Source organism: Aegilops tauschii, unplaced genomic scaffold (genome assembly GCF_002575655.3).
Source record: "Aegilops tauschii subsp. strangulata cultivar AL8/78 unplaced genomic scaffold, Aet v6.0 ptg000500l_obj, whole genome shotgun sequence".
In the NCBI taxonomy this organism is placed as follows: domain Eukaryota; kingdom Viridiplantae; phylum Streptophyta; class Magnoliopsida; order Poales; family Poaceae; genus Aegilops; species Aegilops tauschii.
This window is the reverse complement of record NW_027332738.1, coordinates 46,322-67,648: the sequence shown is the minus strand read 5'-3', so window position 1 is coordinate 67,648 and position 21,327 is coordinate 46,322. Positions and strand designations below refer to the sequence as shown.

At 43.8% G+C, this 21,327-nt stretch overlaps 1 protein-coding gene across 2 annotated transcripts; it reads right to left on the bottom strand.

Moving 5' to 3' along the window:
- Positions 1-89: 89 nt before the first annotated feature.
- LOC141031174 (LEAF RUST 10 DISEASE-RESISTANCE LOCUS RECEPTOR-LIKE PROTEIN KINASE-like 2.3) lies at positions 90-12,316 on the bottom strand. Of its 2 annotated transcripts, XM_073506203.1 has the most exons (4): positions 4,490-12,315; positions 3,522-3,896; positions 1,154-2,196; positions 90-191 (listed from the first exon to the last, which is right to left on the bottom strand). In XM_073506203.1, exons 1-3 carry the CDS (start codon positions 4,998-5,000, stop codon positions 1,157-1,159), a joined length of 1,926 nt encoding a protein of 641 aa, XP_073362304.1. In that variant the 5' UTR covers positions 5,001-12,315; the 3' UTR covers positions 90-191; positions 1,154-1,156. The 2 variants fall into 2 exon arrangements, with proteins under 2 accessions (XP_073362304.1, XP_073362303.1); XM_073506202.1 differs by having other exon boundaries at positions 90-2,196; positions 4,490-12,316.
- Positions 12,317-21,327: the final 9,011 nt, after the last annotated feature.

Here is a 21,327-nt window from a genome sequence, read left to right as displayed (position 1 = left end):
TACCTGGTCGAGACCATGGACCAGAGGGTGATCTGCGGCGCCCACGCCAGATCGGTCATCATGGCCGCGGGCGAGGGAGGCGGCGGCGGATCCTCTCGGGGTTGGGGCGTCTCCTCTCGGCGGCGGTGGCTCCTCTCGGGGCTGGGGCGTCTCCTCTCGGCGGCGGCGGCGGCTCCTCTCGGGGCTGGAGGCTGAGATGAAACAGATCGAGATTGAGGTTAGTTTTACGTGCGGGGTGAGATACGAAAGAAAAACCAGACGAAAAAAAAAACGACGAAAAAAAACCAGACGAAGGTGGGACGAAAAAAAACCAGTCGAAAAAAAACCAGACGAAAGTGTGGGGACTATTCAACCAACTCGTCCATTAGAAGTAGAGATTTGATGATTTGAATACAAGCATGCTTTCTAAAAAAACCAAAACTGAGATGGCCCAGTCCAGCCACTCGCTCGTAGGCTCTATGTAAGACTCGATATTAAGTCGCAATGCGCGGTAAATAGAAAATGCTCCTATTTTGCGCTTTAAGGGCCAGGTTGCCACAAAAATGGGCACGGGCCACGGCCCACAATCCTCTGGTTCACTCCTGCTGGCTTGGAAAAGAATGCTATCTTTTATCATTTTCAGTTTTGAAAAAGTTGGTGAAATAAAAAATTCACGGATTTAAAAGATTCATAAATTTTCAAAATTATGACAGATTTGGAATAATGTTCAAAAAAATAAAATACTCAGGAATTTGCAAAAGTGTTTACGAATTTTAAAAATCACAAAATTTTAAGAAATTTTCACGAATTAGAAATATATGATAAATTAAAAAAGTTTGTATATTTAAAAGTAATCAAATTTTCTAAAAAACACTACCGAGAGGAAAATTTATAATAAAAATAGAAAAACAACAAAACCAGGAGAAAAAAGAAGAAAAAAAACGTGCACACGCCCTCACGCCCGTCATGAGCTGCCAATTGCTAGGCCCAATTAGAATATGTCTCCACAAATATGGTCACACTCGGTCAATAATTTGGTGGAATCCCCACTGCATACACACAAATGGCACTCGGAAGTCTTTAAATTTTCAGTCCATCATTTAAGAATTAAAAATTTCCAATCTTTCTCACAAATTATGCAATACTTGAGCAAGTGCCGGAGAACAATACAAACCTATCAACTCAAGAGCACCGTTGGTGGCAATTCGATGTTAGTTGTGCTCCCTTCAAGCATCTCGACAACTCTAGTCATTGTTGGACGATCTGTAGGACTCAACTGTATGCACCTCCCTACCACTATCATCTTCCTTACAATCTCTGAGGTCCCTCCATTTATCTCGGAAGCACTAAGACAATATTCATCTAAATGTTCATAAATCCATTGTGGGAAATATTGGCTGGTAGATTCACTATTTTGGCTGATATTCTTGTCCCTTGCCCCAACCATCTCAAGAACCATCATTCCATAACTGTAAACATCAGACTTAGTACTTACTGTTCCAAATTGCTTCGAATAAACCTCGGGGGCTATATAGCCTATTGTTCCTCTTGCACCACCAATGGAAATAACACTTTCTTTATTGAGGCACTGCTTGGCTAGTCCAAAATCAGAAATCTTTGGACAGAAATTTTGATCCAATAGAATGTTGTGGGGCTTGATATCAAAATGCACCATGCGGGTATTGCATCCTCTGTGGAGATATTCAAGTCCTCGAGCAATGCCCACTGCTATATCAAATAATTTTTCCCAACCTAAAGTATTTCCACCTTTAGAGCCATCCTTGAAGGCATACTTTTCAAGTGAACCATTAGGCATATAGTCATAAATTAATGCCCTTTTAGATCCTTCCAAGCAAAATCCTAAGAGATTAAGAACGTTAACGTGAGAAGTTCTACTAATGCTAGCTACCTCATTGATGAAATCCTCCCCATCAGTCTTGTAGTCCTTGAGTATTTTGACTGCTATCTGACGACCATCAAAGAGGTCGCCTCTGTAAACAGCACCAAATCCACCTTGACCTAGCTTTTCAGCAAAAGATCTCGTTATTCTTTTCACTTGGGCATAAGTGTACCGTTTCAAATGGACAGTTCCATTCTTTTGTAGGATGGACTCAATCTTTGCTCTCTCCTTTGATTTCCTTTTGGATCCGTACTTCCTGTAGCCCAACCAAAATGCAAAAAGAAGCATAAGTACGCTCGAGCTGCCTGCTATTGCATCTGCATCAAAATTTTGGAGGGGAAAAGGCATCAAACGGGGAAGTAACTTCTACAATCTTCTAGTTAGTGATTGCATCTTGCAAAATGTGTGGAAATATTCTAGTTAAAGACCCTTTTGGCAAACCTATTTGTATATGCGTCATAAACTCCAGAATTAACCAGTGTGTCAAGAACTCGTGCACTTTTCAAATAAACTGGACACAACTACTAAATACATACAATTGAAGCAGAGCTTGTTAAAGGACGGACAAATATATTCCTTTTGTTTATCGTACACATTTGAACAGAATTAACTTGCTATTCATCTACTAGTCTAGCACATTAGTAATTTCTGTTACAGGAACAACCACTGTTGTTTTCTCTAGAATAAGAAAGGCCGTTGTTTTCTATGCATAACCATTAACCTCTGAGAGAGATAAGTTTATACATGAAAAATAAGGGCCAGTTCTTATTTTCTCAAGAAAAGATCATCACTTGAAGTTGATCTTATAGTGACCAATAGGGAAGCCTCTTGTCAGTTTTAGGATTAGTGGTGATGAATTCGTTTTGAGATCAGATTGGTGTGATTGTTCAGGTGTCATCGGCAATTTCAGGTCAGAATAGTCAATGCCAATGTGTAAGCGAATACTGTCAAGTGACGAACACAACTTAACTAGTGTTCACAGGAGAAGATGTTGATGATCTACTTCTGAATAGGTCACGGTGCTAAACAGATGATATTATCAGCCACGGATGGATTTGTTTGCTGTCAATATGCTAAGCAGTTCAACACACATCATTCATATGGATATGTCTTGCCCACAACCATAAGGTGGTTCCTGTCGAGCAGTCCCGTGAATAAATCAGTTAAATCCATCTATGTGGGTGTTCGCCAGAAATAAATTGGTTCAAGTTTCCAGTGCCAACTAAGTCGAGAACAAGTAGTCCGAGGCAAGGTTCCTGGTTCAAGATGGGTTTCAGTTTAACCACTAACCTGAACAACTTTATTCAAATTACAGGCATTGCCACACCTGAAGAAACGTGAGGGAACTGACGATTCATAGTTAGATCTGACAGGCTTGATTTACAGCGATCAGAAATGCTCGAATGAGTAGCAAGATCTTCAAACCGGATGAGTAGTAAGATGTGTCATCGAGGATTGTTTGAGTTTGCATCTGACAGATAGAATGGACAAGTTGGTGGTTCAAGGTTCAAGCAGTCGACAATCGGACATAATTAAAAGAGAACTAAATGAAGTGGAATTCCAGTTTCTCTACCTTAATTAGACACTAAAAGATCTACAGCTTTGTAACACATAGAAGAATGTCAAGGTGTCAAAGGATTACCAGGAGCTGGAGCCAATGGCCTGAACCACACTAGATCAAGAAGATTGTAGTCCCCAATCAGTACTGGATTGATCCGAATTGTATGCAGGCTAAGAGAATAATTCATCGCAGTAACTTGTTCGGATGAGAAGCTATTTCCAGTGTGGGGAGCTATGTCCATTGTCATATTTAGCCCAGAAGTTCCAACAACATAGAAATTTACAATCTCAAACTGAGTAACCCGCAAGTTGAGATGTGACGCAAGCTCCTCAAGAAATTCGTTGCTCCAATTTGAATTCAAGGAAACATTGTGAAGAAAGAGCACAACTCTTACCGGGTAAACACAATGGCAGTTCTCGCTACCTCGTCTCTGTACCATGTTCGGAGCACAACAGCCTAGTGAAACAGAGAGTGAATTATATAACATATTTGACTGTACGACAGCGCATCTAGAGCAAATATCAGGGTGTACTAACATACATAAGTATCTATGATTGATGTCAAATGTTATCCATCACCATTGATTATTTATGAAACTGCTACCAACCATTTCATCAGTCACCATTCCAAAATGATGGATCAAAACATTATGCTTGAACTAATAAAAGCTAACAAGCTTATATAATTTACAGCCAGGTAAGAGTGGTTTTAAATAGCGCGATATAGCTCTGTTATAACACGCTATAGCGTTTAGAAGAGGTACTGTGCTAAGGCACTTTGGTCCAAATACATGAACACACATTTTAAATAGCGCGCTATAGCGTTTAGAAAAGGTCCGCCGCTAAGAGGCATAGCGTGCTATTTAAAACTATGGGTAAGACAATTGATATTACGATCAGTCACATGGTGCTACTTTCCCAAATGAGGAAGATGCAGATTAGATTAAAATACACAAGTATCACCTTTTATGTAATTTGTAGTCATGTTTGACATGATGAAATCATTTGGAATTAAATTATTTCAGGATCTAGGAAAACTTGAAAAGTTACCATCGTATGGAGATAGTGGGGGCTGCACCACTCCAGAAGGAGCTGTACTAGTATTCGAAGCTGCATCAGGGAGGTCAGCATCCACATGAGCAGGAACCTCTTCTGCTGAGCGCCTGTTGTGCTGCATCGAAGGATCGAACAGGTCCAGTGAATCAAAAGAGAGTTCAGAAGCACCCGAGATGGAGCTATAGCTCGGCGCAGAGATAGGAGAGTGCACAGATGATAGAGCTGATGGTGATGAATATGGCTTCTTTTGTCTATGCTGACTCATTGCAATACTTGTGACAACTTTGGTTTGGGATACCATGGGCCGAACTGAACTCCATTCTTGTGAAGCAGACATAATAGGAGTGTGAGTGTCAGCCTTTAGAGCCGATGTTTTGGCAATCAAATCAGCCTTATTGATAAATTCCAGAGCCAATATAACAACCAAGAAATTAAATAAAAGTTTCCTTGGAGCATCTTCAAACAGTCCTGCCAAGAAACAGTACAACCAACCAATCAGCATCATCTTAATTAAGATAGGGGTATGCTGAGAAGTGCAACTAATTGATATGAACTCACATATCTACAGAATTAGTGTGAACAGCCCATGGTCCGCATGGCCCATTAGTGTCAAAAGCGCTCTTATATTATGGGACGGAGGGAGTAATACACAACCTGCCTTTCTAACTAGTCAGGTCGAAATGTTTTCAAGACCATCTACCACTAATGCAATTTAACTGAGTTGATGCGAAATGAGGCTAGAGTACATACTTTTAATTTAACTGAGTTGATGCGAAATGAGGCTAGAGTACAGACTTTTTTTTTAAGTACAGAACAGACACACTTATGTTTATCTCAAAGCGATGGTGAATTAAGGACACTCAGAATACTTATCGTCTCGATTGCCTCCAAAGCATTCCTTATTAAGCCAATAATTAACTAGTTCTCTCTAGAAACAGATCTACCTACTGAAGCAGCACTATTTGATAAGAACGGTTAAAAAAATACAGTGAAGTGTTCCACCAATGAGCAACGGATCTTTTGAGCTAACTAAAACCACGACAAGTATTTTTTAACGGCGGGAGTACTGAAGCAGGGCTATTTAATAAGAACGGGCAAGAAAATATAGTGCAAATGTTCCATCAAAGACACGGGTTCATGGCATGAGACAATTCTAAGCTCTTGAAGCATTCCCTGATTAGGCTCCCGCTACACAGCAAAGCAAGGGCAGCGCAGGAGCTACTCACCTCCACCATTCCCACGACTCCCAACCGAGCTCCAAACGATTTGGACAGTGAACAAGCGGGGCAACGAAGATCCTAGAACAGCCACCACGGCGAACACTGAATTGCCGTCACCTCACACCCCCACAGAAACGCTAAGCAAAGTCCGACTTTCCAACAGGTTTGTCTGCTCGAGCGCCAGTTTCGATCACGCAATATAGTCGTTTTTTTCAGCGCGCGGCTAATCTAGCGCATCTGTTGGAGATTCTCTAACGAAGCAAAGCAAACAAGACATCAAGCACGGGTCCCGGTGTTGCAACGCAACCTTGGAGTGAGCTCAGATAAGGGGAGTCTGGCTTACCTTGTTCAGCGCGGCACAAGGCATGCCCGGGCAGCATCATCTCCTGGCGCGGCGGCGGTAAGGACCGGCGCCGGCGACACCTGGCTACGTTTACAGGAAGCCGGAGCCGCGCCGCGCTGCGAATTTGTGTCTGCTTTCTTTTCCTCTCTGCTATGACTCAACCTATGGTGTGTGGGCGTTTATCACTTCGCCCACACGCCCGTCTCCTAGCCCACACCCAAAGCTGGTAGTTGCCATGTGTTTCTGCAGGTATATGACAACTGCCCTAGCTTTGCTTGTAAGCAGATGGCAACTCTTTTTTACCCGAGTTGCCATGTGTTTTTGCATGGTACATGGCAACTGCCGTAGCGTGCACGTAAGCAGATGGCAACTCTTTCTTTTACATGGCAACTGCCCTAGCGTGCTTGTGAGCACATGGCAACTCTCTTTTTTACCCGAACATGTTTTTTTGCCATGCCTTCTTGTAGTGCTACATGGCAACTGCTAGTGTTTAGTGGGTGGCAACTCCTAAAGTTTTGAAATCATGGCAACTACAGTAGATCAGATCATACATGACAACTGCAGTTGAGCACCATGGCAACTGTAGTTGTCTGACATGGCAACCGAAGTTCAGCGACATGGCAACTGCAGTTAAACGAACATGGACGAGGGTCTGGACCATGGCAACTGCAGGACGCGCGGTGACTGTCACGCGGGCATGCGGGACCACGAGGTACGAGGCCTGACGTACGGGGCGTGTGGGCGTTATCTATTTCGCCCACACGCACGCGTGTGAGAGGGGTCGGGAGGGAAAAAAGAGGTGTGTGGGCATTACTTTTTTTGCCCACACGTGGGTGTGTGGGCTGTTCCTCTTATACACCACACAAAATGTGTGGGCAGCCCCCCTAACGCCCACACGTGTGGCACTTATCGGCGTCTTTTTTTAGGATATGTACGCGTGGGTTCGCTGTGTTGTTCTCGGTCGTTGGCTGCTGATGAGTTTTTTCCTCTTTTTCCTGTGTCGTATTTTGGCTTTGGTTTTCCTTCTTTTTTCTTTCTTCCTGATTTTTTTCATTTGGCATATTTTATTTTCTATATAGTTTTTATATTATAAACATTTTTTCTAATCCCCCCAATATGTGCTTTCTCATGGAAAATCTCACGCGTAGATGTTGGCGTCAGATAGATTGTAGTCCAGTGAGGCTTCAAATTTCCTCATCCGAAATCAACACCCCTAATACCCCCCAATATGTGCTTTCTCAGGGAAGTCTCACGCATGATGTAGCTCGTAGCCAATCCCCGAGCGAGCGATGAGAGTTGTTGTAGAATCTCCCCTACCTACCACGGTAAACATATTGTAGAGCATAGGCTTCAAGATAGCGACGAATCCGAACGAGATGGAAAGGGGATGACGTGGTGTTGGCTATCTGTTGGTCAAAATTGTCATGGGTAGTTAGCATTAGGCTAATAGACAATTAGCGTTATCTTTAGGCTAAACTACCAGCAGTTGGAAGACCTACTTTGTCCAAACATTGTGTATGGCAGTTTACCTCTTCCGTAGGATGGAAACATGTAACAACTGACATTGTAAACGACTGTTCAGACAGTATATAAGCCTGAACAAATTATCAAAATACAAGCATCCATTCTTTCTTTCAATCAGTGTTTCTCTTTGAAAATTGTTTGTGACTAGAAGATCCAAGAAGGTGGAGTCTAGCAAATCTGACGGTGATGAACGTGTCGCGCATGAAACACAAGGGAGCGAATGATTCTCTCATGTCAGGCCACGTTGGCAAATTTCTGCGATTCATGCATGACATCGGACGGCAATAATCACATCGCACCATGGAGCCATCGAGGAAGCTACCTTTTCCGTCATATATTGCGCATTGACTTTCAGGAAAAATCAAACTTCATAAATTTTAACCGAAACTACAGAGAAAATTATCTATATCTACAACATGTAGGAATAGTACACATATCATATGAAAATATATTTCATGATAAATCTAATACTATTGATTTGGTATTTTAAGGGTTGACATGTTTTATATTTTGATCATAGTCCTGAGCATATCATTTTGATCATTTTGATTATGTTTTTACCTCTCACCTCGGTCACTTGGTTCTAGGACATGGCCGACTGTGGTTTAGAGATATTGATGCTGAATAAGAGAGAAGGAGAGGCCGAACATCGGTTAGCAGTTTGCCTTTGTTTCTACCCATGGACAGTATTGTCAACGCATCCCCAATTTTACAATAGGGTGATGGCCAAACATCGATTTGCAGTTTACTTTTGTTTCTCTGAAACATTTCATACAATTGTGTACAGCTTCCTCTAGAATGGCCACTCAGTTCCAAAGAAGTGTTAAGCAATCTGCTCTTCTTTGAAACTTAAAATTTAGAACTTCGGAACTTCGGAGAAATTAAATATTGCTTCTTGATTGCACTGAAAGTGACTATATTTGTTTGTTTTAGTCAAGCACCTAGTTTGTGAAAAGAGATTTTGCAACACCCATTCACGCACATGTTGTATTCAGTGAGTTTGTTGTTTATCTTTTCACAGTCAGGAAAGCTACTTTTCTTGGTTTATCTCACACATATGCCAATTGGCTGTGAAATGCTCTCCGGCTCTTTTGATTCAGAACAATGTTCTATGACGCTGGCTATATATACTTTACTCGATGCAAAGACATGATGTTTCCAGCGGCTAGATGCAACCGTTTCAAGGGGGTATATGTCAATTTGCTGGCCTGCCTATATGCTAATCCATTGGACGTGGAGAGTAAGTTGCAAAGACATGATGTTTTCAGGGGCTAGATGCAAACGTTTCAAGGGGGTATATTGAAATAGATTGGTCAATTGATCCTGCCCATTCATGCATATCTGACGCACCTAGAGGTCCGGTAGCAGCGGTTCTCTCCATGGCCCAGAGCAGCGTCTCGTGGCGGAAAGGCAGCGACTACTGCTAGTGGAGCGGTGTCCGGTGCAGCAACCGGACTGGACATGTCCTGGAGCTCCAACATGGAAATAATGAGTCGATTTGTGATCAGCAATACCATGGCCGGAAAACATATTTAACAGGCGTCTATCCCTATTTTCTTTGGAGCATCTGGAGCACTTGATCTCTGTTCGAATTTGTTGGATATCCAAAGTGATGGCCATCCTTCAAATTTATTGTGATCTTGGGAGAGCCTGAGATATATGAACCTCTTGGGCATAGGATTGGACCTCACGCTGCTTCCATGGCTTGCACCTCTGGGACTGGACATGCCCTGAATCTTACTCCATAATCGGTCCTTTAGATACTTGAAGGCCCCGTTCTTGGAATTTCCAATGTCGGACGGCATGCCCAATTAGTTCTCGCCCAAGGTTTCATTTGGGACGTTGAGGAGAGACTTTATTTCTTGGCGTGTGGTATCCGACAACCCTTTACTGAAGAAAATTGAAGACCTCGAGTAATTGATTCGTTGCCCTGTTGCTTGATAGTATATGTACAGAACTAGGTTCCCTCTGTAGCACCCATATCGTTTGCCTTGAAGACCAACAGGCTGTCATCGACGAACAAAAGATGGTTTATCGATGGCACTCGCGGTGCTACCTGAATCCCATGCAAATTGAATAAAAAATGGTATATAGAGGTAGTACTGATGAGCGTTAATATTGCTCGCCTAACATGTCGGGCCAGCCCATGAACCACTCTCGCCTCCGAACGCGTGTCGCTTGCGAGTCCTCTTCATTGGTGCCTTATGCACTGCTTTTGCCTCATGGCGCTTATGTCCAAGCTCACTTGGGCCGGCCCACTTATCTGGATCGATCCCTTCCTTCAGCTAAATCCTATTTGGCGCCTCGCCCGTTTTAGTTGTTCCCGCAATCGGGCGCATACCCCCCTCTCCTCGCGTCGCGTTTTTGGGCCGGCCCGTTTTGCTTCCCGCAAAAATCGCGAAGCAAAAGAAAAGCGGGTGAACCGGGATTCGAACAAGCAACCTCCTGCTTCAGCAGCACACATCACTAACCACCACGCTAGCAAGCGTAATGTGGTTACGTGCATCTTTCTTGTTCTTTTCTTCCTTGTCTTTTCTTTTTTCCTTTTTCCTTTTTCCTTTTTCCATTTTCCGTTTTTCTTTTTTCTCTTTCTTCCTGGGTTTGATGCAAAATCTATGAACTTTTTCTCAAATTCGATGAAATTTATATTTCAAATTTTGGTGAACTTTTTCTCAAATTCGATGAACTTTTTTTAAAATCAATGAACTTTTTTAAAATCTCGATGAACTTTTTTCTAACTCGGTGAACTTTTTTCAAACTCGATGAACAGTTTTTGAGCTCGATGAACTTTTTCTCAAACTCGATGAACTTTTTTGAAGCTCGATGAACTTTTTTGAAGCTCGATGAACTTTTTCTCAAACTCGATGAACTTTTTTGAAACTCGATGAACTTTTTTCAAACTCGATGAACTTTTTTGAAACACGATGATTTTTTTTTTCAAATTCAATGAACTTATTTTTAAAGTTGATGAACTTTTTTCTAAGACAAGTGTACATACAGTAGCAAACCGGTTTTTTCTAAGAAAAATAGTCTGTACTGTAGCATTTTTAGAATGAAGAAAAAAAGATCAAGCGGGAGCCAGCGATCGAGCGGGCAGCGATAGCCAGCGATCAAGCGAGCGGCAGCAGCCAGCGTTCGCTGCTGGGCCAGGCCCATGCTAGTGACACAGTGGGCGCTGGAATCGCCAGCGGGCGCTGAAGGCGCCAAGGAGGAGCTCTCCTTCCTTCGATCGCTCCACAAAAAGAAACTCGCTCGTTCAGTTCAATTGACCGCTTTGATCGTTCAATTGAGTTGACTGTGTTGACCATTAAACGTTTGACCGCTTTGCAGTTGACTGTGTTAACTTTTCAAAAAAAAATCATCAAATTTGAAAAACAGTTCCTCGATTTGGAGAAGTTCATTGATTTTTGCATCAAATTTCGGAAAAAAGTTCATGAAATTGGGAAAACTTCATCACTTTTTAAAAAATACCATAGATTTGAAAAACAGTTCATCGATTTTGAAAAAATTTCACCAATCTTAAAAAAGTTCATCGGATTGGAAAAAAAGTTCTTTAAATTTGGAAAAAGTTCATCGAATTTGAAAAAAAAACGTTCGTCAAACCCAGGAAGAAGAAAAATAAAAACAAAAAACGAAATAAAAACAAAAGAAAAATTAACGAAGAAAAGACATAAAAAGATGAAAGCTAGCACGTCCAGTTGGGGATGGCGGGGTGGTTACTGCAGTGTACAATTAAGCAGGACGTCCCCCGTTTGGATCGCAGCACTATTGTACTATAGCGGGTGCAGAGGGCGCAGGATTTAGCGTCGCTTGCTTAGCCGGAATTCCCTATTCGCCACCTTGCAAACTGTTGACAAGACGTACATGCGACCGAGCGAACATCAAGAAATGGGCCGGCTTAGGTTTTTACCGGTTTTAGAACCTTCTAGAAGGTTCCTTGAGCATTTTTTTCACATTAGCTTTTAGTATGTGAACTATGATCTTTTTGTCCACCATGTGTTTGGTTTTTTCAACGAACTCATTCATTCGGTACCTTTTAGCACAAATTATGGTTATGTTTAGTTGTTTGATGGATCAGTTGGACTTTATCTATGCTCGTAGTTCAATTATGCTGTGGTGCATTGAATAGTTTATGTTGCTTTGAAATGTGATGAATTTGTTTCAATTATTTGAGCAAAGGTTTGAATCGATTGGCAAAATAATTTTTTGAGAGATAAAGCTATAGGGAACTTGCTAGATGAAGAAAAGTATAATCCCCTGAAAATAGTTTTTTTTTGATGAGGAATACATTTTGAAATTTTAGGATAGGGAATCTGCTATAGATGCTATTATCTATTGACGAGATATAGTGTTGCTAGATGTAGCTTGAGCTGACTTGTGCATTGTCGGATGTGCCTCTATAGCTAAGATGCACGCAACCACAAATGAATAATTTAACAAAATAAATAAATATAAAAAACCGACAAGTTGGCAACAGTAAAGACGTATGAGTCTGAAACTATGCCAATGTCGAAGGAGGAGGTGGACCAGTGCGGAGATTATGATGTCATACATGTCACTACTAGGAAAAGGGCTATAGCTAATATGGACATTAATGGCGCACCACATACAGGTGCGCCATTATTGACATATTACTAATGGCGCATCTGATGTGTGGTGCGCCATTACTAGTTTTGAAAAAAAAATTATTAGCAGTGGCGCACCACATGATAGCGTGCCATTACTAATTGACATAGTAATGGTGCACATGTACAAAGTGCGTCATTACTATGTGTATGACTGCGTCAAACTTAGTAATGGCGCACTTTGCATAGGTGCGCCATTACTATGTCAAACTTAGTAATGGCGCACCTACACAAAGTGCGCCATTACTAACTTTGACCAAGTCATACACATAGTAATGGCGCACTTTATGAAGGTGCGCCATTACTAACTTTCTTTGCACCCCCTGGATCGCCTTTTCAGTTTTAAAATAACTAAAAGAAAATGATGGAAATGTCAAAAAAATAAAATGTGTGTGTGGACATGGCGGCCGGGGCAGGAGCTCACCGGCGAGGCGCGGCAACGGGGGGCAGCGACGGGGACGGAGACGGGCGGTGACGACGGGGATGGGGACGGGGCGGCGACGACGGGGACGGGGACGGGCCGGGCGGGGACGACGGGACGACGGGGCGGGGCGCGGCGACGAGGACGGGGACGGCCGGGCCGGCGACGGACAGCGACACGGACAGCGACGGGGCAGAGGAGAAAGAAGCAGAGGGAGAGATGAGAAACTGAAAAAAAAATTTGAAGTGTTTTCTTATATAGAACACACCTTTTAGTACCGGTTGAAGCCACCAACCGATACTAAAGGTCTGTTTTGGCCAGGCCAAGCGGCGGGAAGTGCCCCCCTTTAGTACCGGGTGGTGGCACCAACCGGTACTAAAGACCCCCTTTTAGTACCGGTTGGAGCCACGACCCGGTACTAAAGGGTGTGCGCTGCCAGGCGAGGGGCGCAGAAGTTTAGTCCCATCTCGCTAGTTGAGGAGCGCCCAGACCAGTTTATAAGCCCCGGCGCGGGCACTGCTTTGAGCTCCTCTCAAAAGTAGGCCTTCTGGGCCTACCTCTCCTACTCTGCATGTGGGCCTACTGGGCTTGCGGGCCTGCATCCTGGCCCAACTATAGGTTGGGTTTCTAGTCGTATGCAGGCCGCTCTGGCCCAGTAGGTGGGCTTTTTAATTTTCTTTTTTTTTGCTTTATTTTTTTTGCTTTATTTATTTTTGATTTGTTTTTTTGCTGTATTTAGAGTTTTTTTGTGAATATTTTTGCTTTAGGTACAAAAAATTACAAACTTTCTGTTAGTGCCGGTAGTTTACAAATTTGAATAGTTTAAATTTTGAAATATTTGAAATTTGTGTGAATCACTAGTTTGTGAATAACTTAACTTTGAAAATAGATTTTTCAGTGATTCTTTTTTCTTATGTTTAATATTAGTGTGTTTTATCATTATATTCAATTTGTTAATGCTTAGGTTATTTAAAAAATGAAATGCCTTTGTAACAGATGAGTTTTCGTCCGAAACCCTGATACTTCGAAAGAGATTGTCCATTTTGTACACGAAGTGCATCCAGTTTTTGCGGTAACCCTCTGTACTTTTTTGCACATGCTATGTGGGTGAAATTATGATACCATGCCAACTTTCAACCTTTTCTGAGTTCAACTTATCTTGCCAAGAAAGATTGGGATCGAAACAAAAAATGAGCGACCAGTCGACGTCGAAAACGCACAACTTGATTAAGGGAAACGATGTCGCAGACACCACAAAAAAAAAGAATAAGGGAAACGATTCGGTCCGGTCGACCGGCCGAACCCTCCGCAGGTCGCTCGCGCGCTGTTAGATTGAGGCAAAGATCTAAGGAAAAAAAAATCAGAAACAAACCTTAAACTTGTAAACGATTGCTAAATTGAACCCCAAACTTTTAATCCCTGAAATCAGCACACTGAACTCTTATTCCGGCCTAGTTTAAACCCTGAGTGGGTTTTCGAAGGGATTGTCGAGGTGGCAGCAGAGATCATTGGGTGCGGCAGGAGGCAACTTGGCCGCCCCACCAGGGCGAATTGAGTTTTTCTTTTATGTAGTGCGCGGCTTGAAAATACCGAAAAATGTAAGACTCACAGGGAATCACACTTGTGATCTAACGCTGCTGAACAACTCCGGCTAACCACTCTAACTGATGACTGTTGGTGATAAATGAGAAGCGCGAAAATATTTAAGCACACAACATGGTGTCGAAATTCAAAAACATTTTCTTGAAAATTATCAACAATACTGAATCCAAATATTCTTGAAACAAAAAAACAATATTTCAATTTAGAAACATTTTTGCAAAGTTGTGGACAACTTTTGGAATTATGAACATTTTTTGAAAAGCAACAACAAATTTGGAAAACATGAAGCATTTTTGAAATCCCCGCACATTTTATAAACATGAACCATTGTTTAAACGCTAACAAATTTTTAAACATGAACAAAAAATTTAACTGAGAACAATTTTTTAAAACATGAACATTTTTAAACATAAATTTTTTTAAAAAATGTGAATAAATTTTGAAACCTGAGCAAAATTTTAAAATGCGAACACTTTCTAATTTTTTAAAAACTTGGAACAAATTTTGAAAGTTTTTTTGCACTTTAAATTTTATTCAGGTTTCAAAAACTGTTCATAATTCCAAAAAGTTGTTCACATTTTTGCAAAAAAAATTGGAATTCTTATGCTTTTAGGAATATTCTGATTTCAAAATGATTGAAAATTTCAAGAAAATGTGGAACATGTTTTGAAATCTGATGCCACGTTGACAATCCCTGTAAACACGCTCTAGGTTTAAAATAGACGGGGATCAGATTGTTTGGTGTGCTGATTTCGAGGATTAGAAGTTCAGGCTCGATTTAGCTTTCGCCTACAAATTAAGGTTTATTTTGGACTTTTCCAACAAACAACGGTTTTGACACTCCCTGGTGACACGTTTCGTGTGATGTCCATGCGCCGCCCAAGGTCCCTCTTCATCCTTATCTAGATTCTATACCATACCATAAATAAAAAATCGTATTAACCAAAGAAAAATAGGCTCGATTTGGTTTCTATCAGCTTGGTTTTAAAATGTACAGAGTCAGTGGCCCTATTCACTGCTCTTCGCGAGGAGAGCTCCTATAAGACACTCTGTGCGTCAAAATGACGGAATGAATCATAGAACGTCCGCTATGGGTCGGACCATTCCGTCCGCTAGCAGTGACATTGTCGTCCGCTGGTATTTAGTGATTTAACTAGATCTTTTTAATTTTACTTGTTTTAAGGATGTTTTTTTACTTTCTTTTCTATAAAAACGGGAAAATTATTATGGTTTCAAAAACAAACACGAAAACTATTTAATTTTAAGAAAAATAAACATTTTTTGCCACTTTTACAACATTTTTATGAAAAACATGCGCATTTTCTAGAAAATGTTTTGTGAACAAATTTTTTTAAGTTTTTTGAACAATTTTAAAAATTCTGATTTTTTGAGATCTTGATTTTTCCCCTAAAAGGAAGATTTTTTCTTTTAAGCACGACCACTTCTGAAATTTTCTAAACTTTTTTTAAAAGAAAAAATCCTCAAAAAATCAAGGAAAATAAACAGATAAATGAAAAAAAAGAAAACTAAAAACCAAGAATTAGAAGCTTCCAAAATCTGGAACGTGTAGACGCACTACCTAGCTAAAATAGGATGGACGACTCATGTCCACATTGCTACTCGTACACAGACAAAAGGAGGCGACCACGTTCGAGTGCCGTCGGCGCTGCCACTGGTTCCCTCTCCCTTCGCCGGCCACTCCGATAGCGGGAGGGAGGGGGAACCTCGGAGCTGTGCATCGGATGGGTTCTCAATAGGGTTAGTGTTGAAGGAGATGATGTCGAGGCTGTTGCGGCGGCATCGCGTCTGAATAAGTTTCCTCGGGCTCCGTTCGCGATTAGGTGGGGCTCTTGCATTCGTCTAGGAGCCAGCGGGGTCGAAGATCCCCGGGTTTCGTTGAGGTCGCGGGCTATGGTGTCTGGAGGTCTACTGACCGGTTTAGGCCTTGGATGGGTGGTGGTTGTGTGAAGACAAAGATTTTTCCTTTTTCGTCGGTATGATTTTCGGTTGCCGTTCTTCCTCTTTCTTTGTGCTGCTACTAGAGGGATATCCCGAGGACCAAGCAATCAGACAAGCACGTCACCAAGATTTGTTAACGATGTTCACCATCATGGCTACATCCCGGGGCCCGACTACGGGCGCTCCTCCCCGTGACACCGCTACAATACCGCACACCAGCCATCCGGGCGCCGGCAGACGCCGCCGGCTCCCCCTGTGTGCCTGTGTTATTATGTTGGCATAGGTTACATCGTGTGTCTACTCTCGATATATATGAGAGGCCTAGGATACAAGTGTCCTATTAGGACACAACTCCTACCATGTCTACACACAGTTTAAAAAACCAAGTCCAACTGTAACCTATCTTTTACAATAATATTCGACACAACTCTAACAACTCTACCTTGGCGAATATTCTCCAGCACCTTGAATTCATCCATGCATCGAACTTCCATGTACATTGCACTTGAGATACACCATGAGCACTGCTGCTACTCCTAGACTCCATGTGACTCCACCTGCAACTGTAGTCCCTTCTCGTCCTCTTCACAGTCAGCACTCGAGCAAAAATTAAGTTCTTCATTACTCTACTTTGGGCTCCCAATTTCTGGAGTATCCACTCAACGCCATCACACACCGACCACTGTCTGCATGAAAGTGAACAACTTACATATTGGATGCTACATATAGGAGTTACCTAAACTCAACGTCACTGCTCTTTCTTGATTCCTTGTCTAAAACTTGAAGAAATTTCACCGTCGCCCTTTGTCATCATGAGTCAAATTCACAGTTGTCTCGTCCTTATTCCGGATAGTCTCTGGCATGTCCCACAACTATAGCACTCCGCCTCCTTCTGTATTTGTCATCCGCACTTTGCCATGTGCACTGAAAACCACAGAATATACGGCCATGTACTCTCTCAGCTTTTGACAATTTCAGACTTTCCGCGACTTTCTCAGATTCTCCATGGTCAACTCCTGTCCATCAACCGGCACCGATAGACCCAGTCACCAACTAGAATCCGGTACTCTCCAACACTGCTTCAGCACCCCTGCACACTTTGTCTGACCACATGTCTGACCACTAGTGCCTTGGCCTGTCGTTGTGTCCCGTGCTTACCGCATACCTCGCCGCTATCACCGCGTCGAGCCTCTGCTGTCCCGATCGAGTCTCAAGGGTCGCGAACCCACACCACTTAACCCCCACTGCAGAGAACCATCGATCATCACTAACCGATGTCGAGTATCACGTCTCCATCAGACCACTGGTAACTAGTCTGAACCATGTGTCTCTCGCTATCCCGCTGAAATAGGCTTCGACTGTCCGAATTCTTACGTCATAGCCCCTCCATCAGCACAGAGTGTAGTCATCCATCAGACTCCAGCTTCACCTTCAACATGACTCCATGTAGCTGGCCATGCTACCCCGCGCCCCGTCGACTTCAAGCTCTCTCATGTGTGCACCATCTTGAATCAACCCCGCGACATAGTCTGTCGAAGCCGCACAAGCCCTCAGGTATGCACCACGTGTTTCCACGCCCCAGAATTCGACCACCATCAGCATCACGCGCTTATGCCGTCATCACTGAAATCACCGCCGTCTTCTGCTTTGACCAACATCCCTGCCGATCCGTCAGACTGTCACTGTCCAGTCCAACCCAGCCGAAATTATCCGACTACAACCATGCTCCACCCTGCGTCGTGTCGCCCGCACTTCTCCATGCATTGCTTGACGCCCTGTGTATGCATGATCCACATGACACGCTTGTCCACGTCCTCTGTTGCCTCTCCACACGCTCCAAGCCATCTGATCAAACCAACCTAGCAAAACTTTCATGCAAACTTGAATCTGACAAGTCCCTCGTCTGCAAATTATTATGCTCGTGTTTGATTTATTAGCTTCTCCGCGCACCTAGCAGAAAAGAATCAAATCCTTTCGATCCATGCCAAACCACTCTTGTGCACACGTGTTGGACCTAGCAACACTTTGTTTTCTCAAAACAAACCACGTGTCTGCACAACACCAAGCAAGGCACACGTATACATGACGTACACGTCCAGGATCAGCAGCACCGCTACCTTCTCGGCCACCCAGCACCTGGGCCTGCAGCCGTCCCGCAGAAAACCAAAATACAGCCGTCCCGCAGAAAATTCCACGCCTTGGCCCGCCCTGGTGACTGCCTCCTGCGACGCTCGCTGCGCTCCGTGCCCTAGCCGCCGCTGCTTCAGATCCGACCTGCCGCTGCCTTGGTTGCTTCCGATTGCTTCCAAACCTGCTGCTTTGGCCTCCGTGTCACGACCATCTGACCTTCACATCAGACCTTATCTGCTGCGTACCGTCAGTAGATCGGAATAGAACACGACGCCTCTCTTCAAGACCGACCATCGGAGCTTTTCCTCTTGATCAACAACGATCCAAAACCTCTTCAAAACCTTGCTCATGATACTACTGGTTAGAATGAATCCGAAGCGCACCATCGATCTACCGAGGATCAAGCAATCACACAAGCACATCACCAAGACTTGTTAACGAGGTTCACCATCATGACTACATCCCCGGGGCCTGACTACGGGCGCTACTCCCCGTGACACCGCTACAATACCGCACACCGGCCACCCGGGCGTCAACACGCGCCACCGCCTCCCCTGCGTGCATGTGCTATTATGTTGGCATAGGTTACATCGTGTGTCAACCCTCGATATATATGAAAGGCCTAGGATAGAAGTGTCCTATTAGGACACAACTACTACCTTGTCTACACATAGTTCAAAAACCAAGTGCAACTATAACCTACTTTGTACAATAATATTCGACACAACTCTAACACTTTGTATTTTACTACTTGTTAGAGTGCTCTTTGTTTTTCTAGTTTTTTGTGTGTGCGTTAGGGTGTGCTTACTTGTACGTGTCAAGGACTATGTATTACTAGTAGACTGGCCGTGCGTTGCCACGGGCTTTTGAAATAGTTTGCAAGAGTTACATGTTAACATTCTAAGGTCTCGCCCCGTCGTAGATCCAGATCCCCACCACTGATTCCACCCCGCCTAGGCCGCCGCCTACCGCTGCGCTGCCCCATCACGTTCGCCTCCGCTCCGGCCGCCCCGACCCCGCCCGCCTCCTCTCCGGCCGCCTCCGCCTCCGGTCCATCCTCCGCCCGGCCCCGCTCCGTCCGCCTCCTCTCCGGCCCTGCTCCGTTCGCCTCCTCTCCGGTCCGTCCACCGCCCCGCTCCGTCCGCTTCTGCTCCGCGCCGCACGCCGCCGCCCCGCTCCGTCCGCGTCCGCCCCGCGCCGCACGTCGCCGCCCCGCTCCCCGCTTGGCCGCCGCCCGCTCCCCGATGGCGCCGAAGAAGACGCCGAAGGGAAAGTCCGGTTTCTTCGGCATGAGGGCGAAGCCCTCCGGGACCTTCGGACTGGAGTTCTCCGATGCCGGGCAGCGTTGGTGGCTCGGCACGTATCCCACCGCCGATGAGGCTGCTTGTGCCTACGACGTGGCGGTGTGGCGTGCCGGACGGCCGAAGACGGATCTAAACTTCCTGGAGGTCGAGTCCCATTCGGTGGCGGAGTGGCTCGTGCCGCAGGGCATCCGGATGGAGGAGATGCCGGCTAAGAAGGCGAAGAAGAGACCGGCGGTTGTTGTCGCTCCCGGCGAGAGCAACGAGGCGACGATGGCTTGGTTTGCGTGATTTGCAATTTGCTGCAAAGCCATCTCTAATGAAATGCTATTTGCTACATTTTTAAATAGGAAAATTATTATGATCAGCCAGCCATAACTCAACAGACCAATCTCTAATGAAATGCTATTTGCTACATTTTTTAAATAGAAAAATTATTCCGATCAGCCAGCCATAACTCAACAGACCAATCCGAACCCACATTTTCTAAAGTAAAAAAAAATCCCTTGATAGATCAAGATGCCAAAGTGTCGTTTGCCCGACTGCTATGTTCCTATACATGCAGAGCAAATTAATTTTCAAATCAAGGAATTAAGAAAAGGAAGAATATCATGATGTTCGTGGCACTTGCCAGGTCTGCCATGCTACCATGGCATCGTCTTTTTAGTCTCTACCCACATGCCGAGTTGAGAAATAATCTTCAGATATACCCACTGTTAACACACTCACGTACATAATGGCCCTTGGCTGATTGATTTGGCTGGCTGTTAACACAAGCACACAACACACAAAATCAGTCAATAGCCACACGTATGCATTGTTTACTTTATTCCAATTGTGATGCAATCGTGACACCTACACGCCTCGTCCGCTCGCCCGTCACGGTAATTGCCTACTCGCCGCTGGTGCCAATTGCTCGACCTCGCCACCGCCGCTCACCACTCAGTCTCCACCGGCTGCCCATTGCCTCTTGCGCCACCCGCGCGCTCGCTCGGCCCAATGCTGTTGATTGGAATGCGGGACCGAAGGTAATCCATGGACAGGTTTTAGTTCTGCTTGGCATCAATCTTTGGTACTTGTCAATCCATCTAACACAAAAAAATCGACTCTCAGACAGAAAAGTGATCTAACTCTATTGATGAGCACAACAGTACATACCATCCCATCATGATGTTGCCATCTCTCACACTTGATGATTACATCTTGTTATTTACAACATGTACACCATCGGGCGATTGCTTTATTAGAAATATATTTACACAATATGATCAGAGCAACATCAAGGAGTCGGATGCTGGTGCACAGATTCTCCTCAAATTCCACATGCAACCCTTGTAGAGAAGAACGACAGATTTTCCTTAGGTGATTTTTGACCGAGCTCCTACAGAAAAATTCAAAGAAATCATGAGGAGCATGGAGCCAGGCAAACTAATCAGAGTAAATCATGAGAGGAGAAGCCTCTCAACCTACTACAGAGAATCGAGTCAACATTAATTCGTGTAAGAATTAAACCGTAATGTAGATCAACAACCCAACAGTTGATAAAATAACCCTGACACAACCCATTAATACAATATATGGTCACAGGAGTAGATTGAGATTGTGCAGATATCATGATCTACGAACCGTATCTACGAATATTGATTGCAAAGTCACAAACAGAACCTCCTCACATCACAAAACAAATGTTTCATCAACAGAAACTCT

Coding starts and splice junctions, on each gene's coding strand:
- LOC141031174 (XM_073506202.1), bottom strand. CDS start 5,000: ATGATGCTGATTGGTTGGTTGTACTGTTTCTTGGCAGGACTGTTTGAA. Junction 3,897..4,489: donor CCCACTATCTCCATACGATG/GTAACTTTTCAA, acceptor CTGTTTCACTAG/GCTGTTGTGCTCCGAACATG. Junction 2,197..3,521: donor GCCATTGGCTCCAGCTCCTG/GTAATCCTTTGA, acceptor ATTTTGATGCAG/ATGCAATAGCAGGCAGCTCG.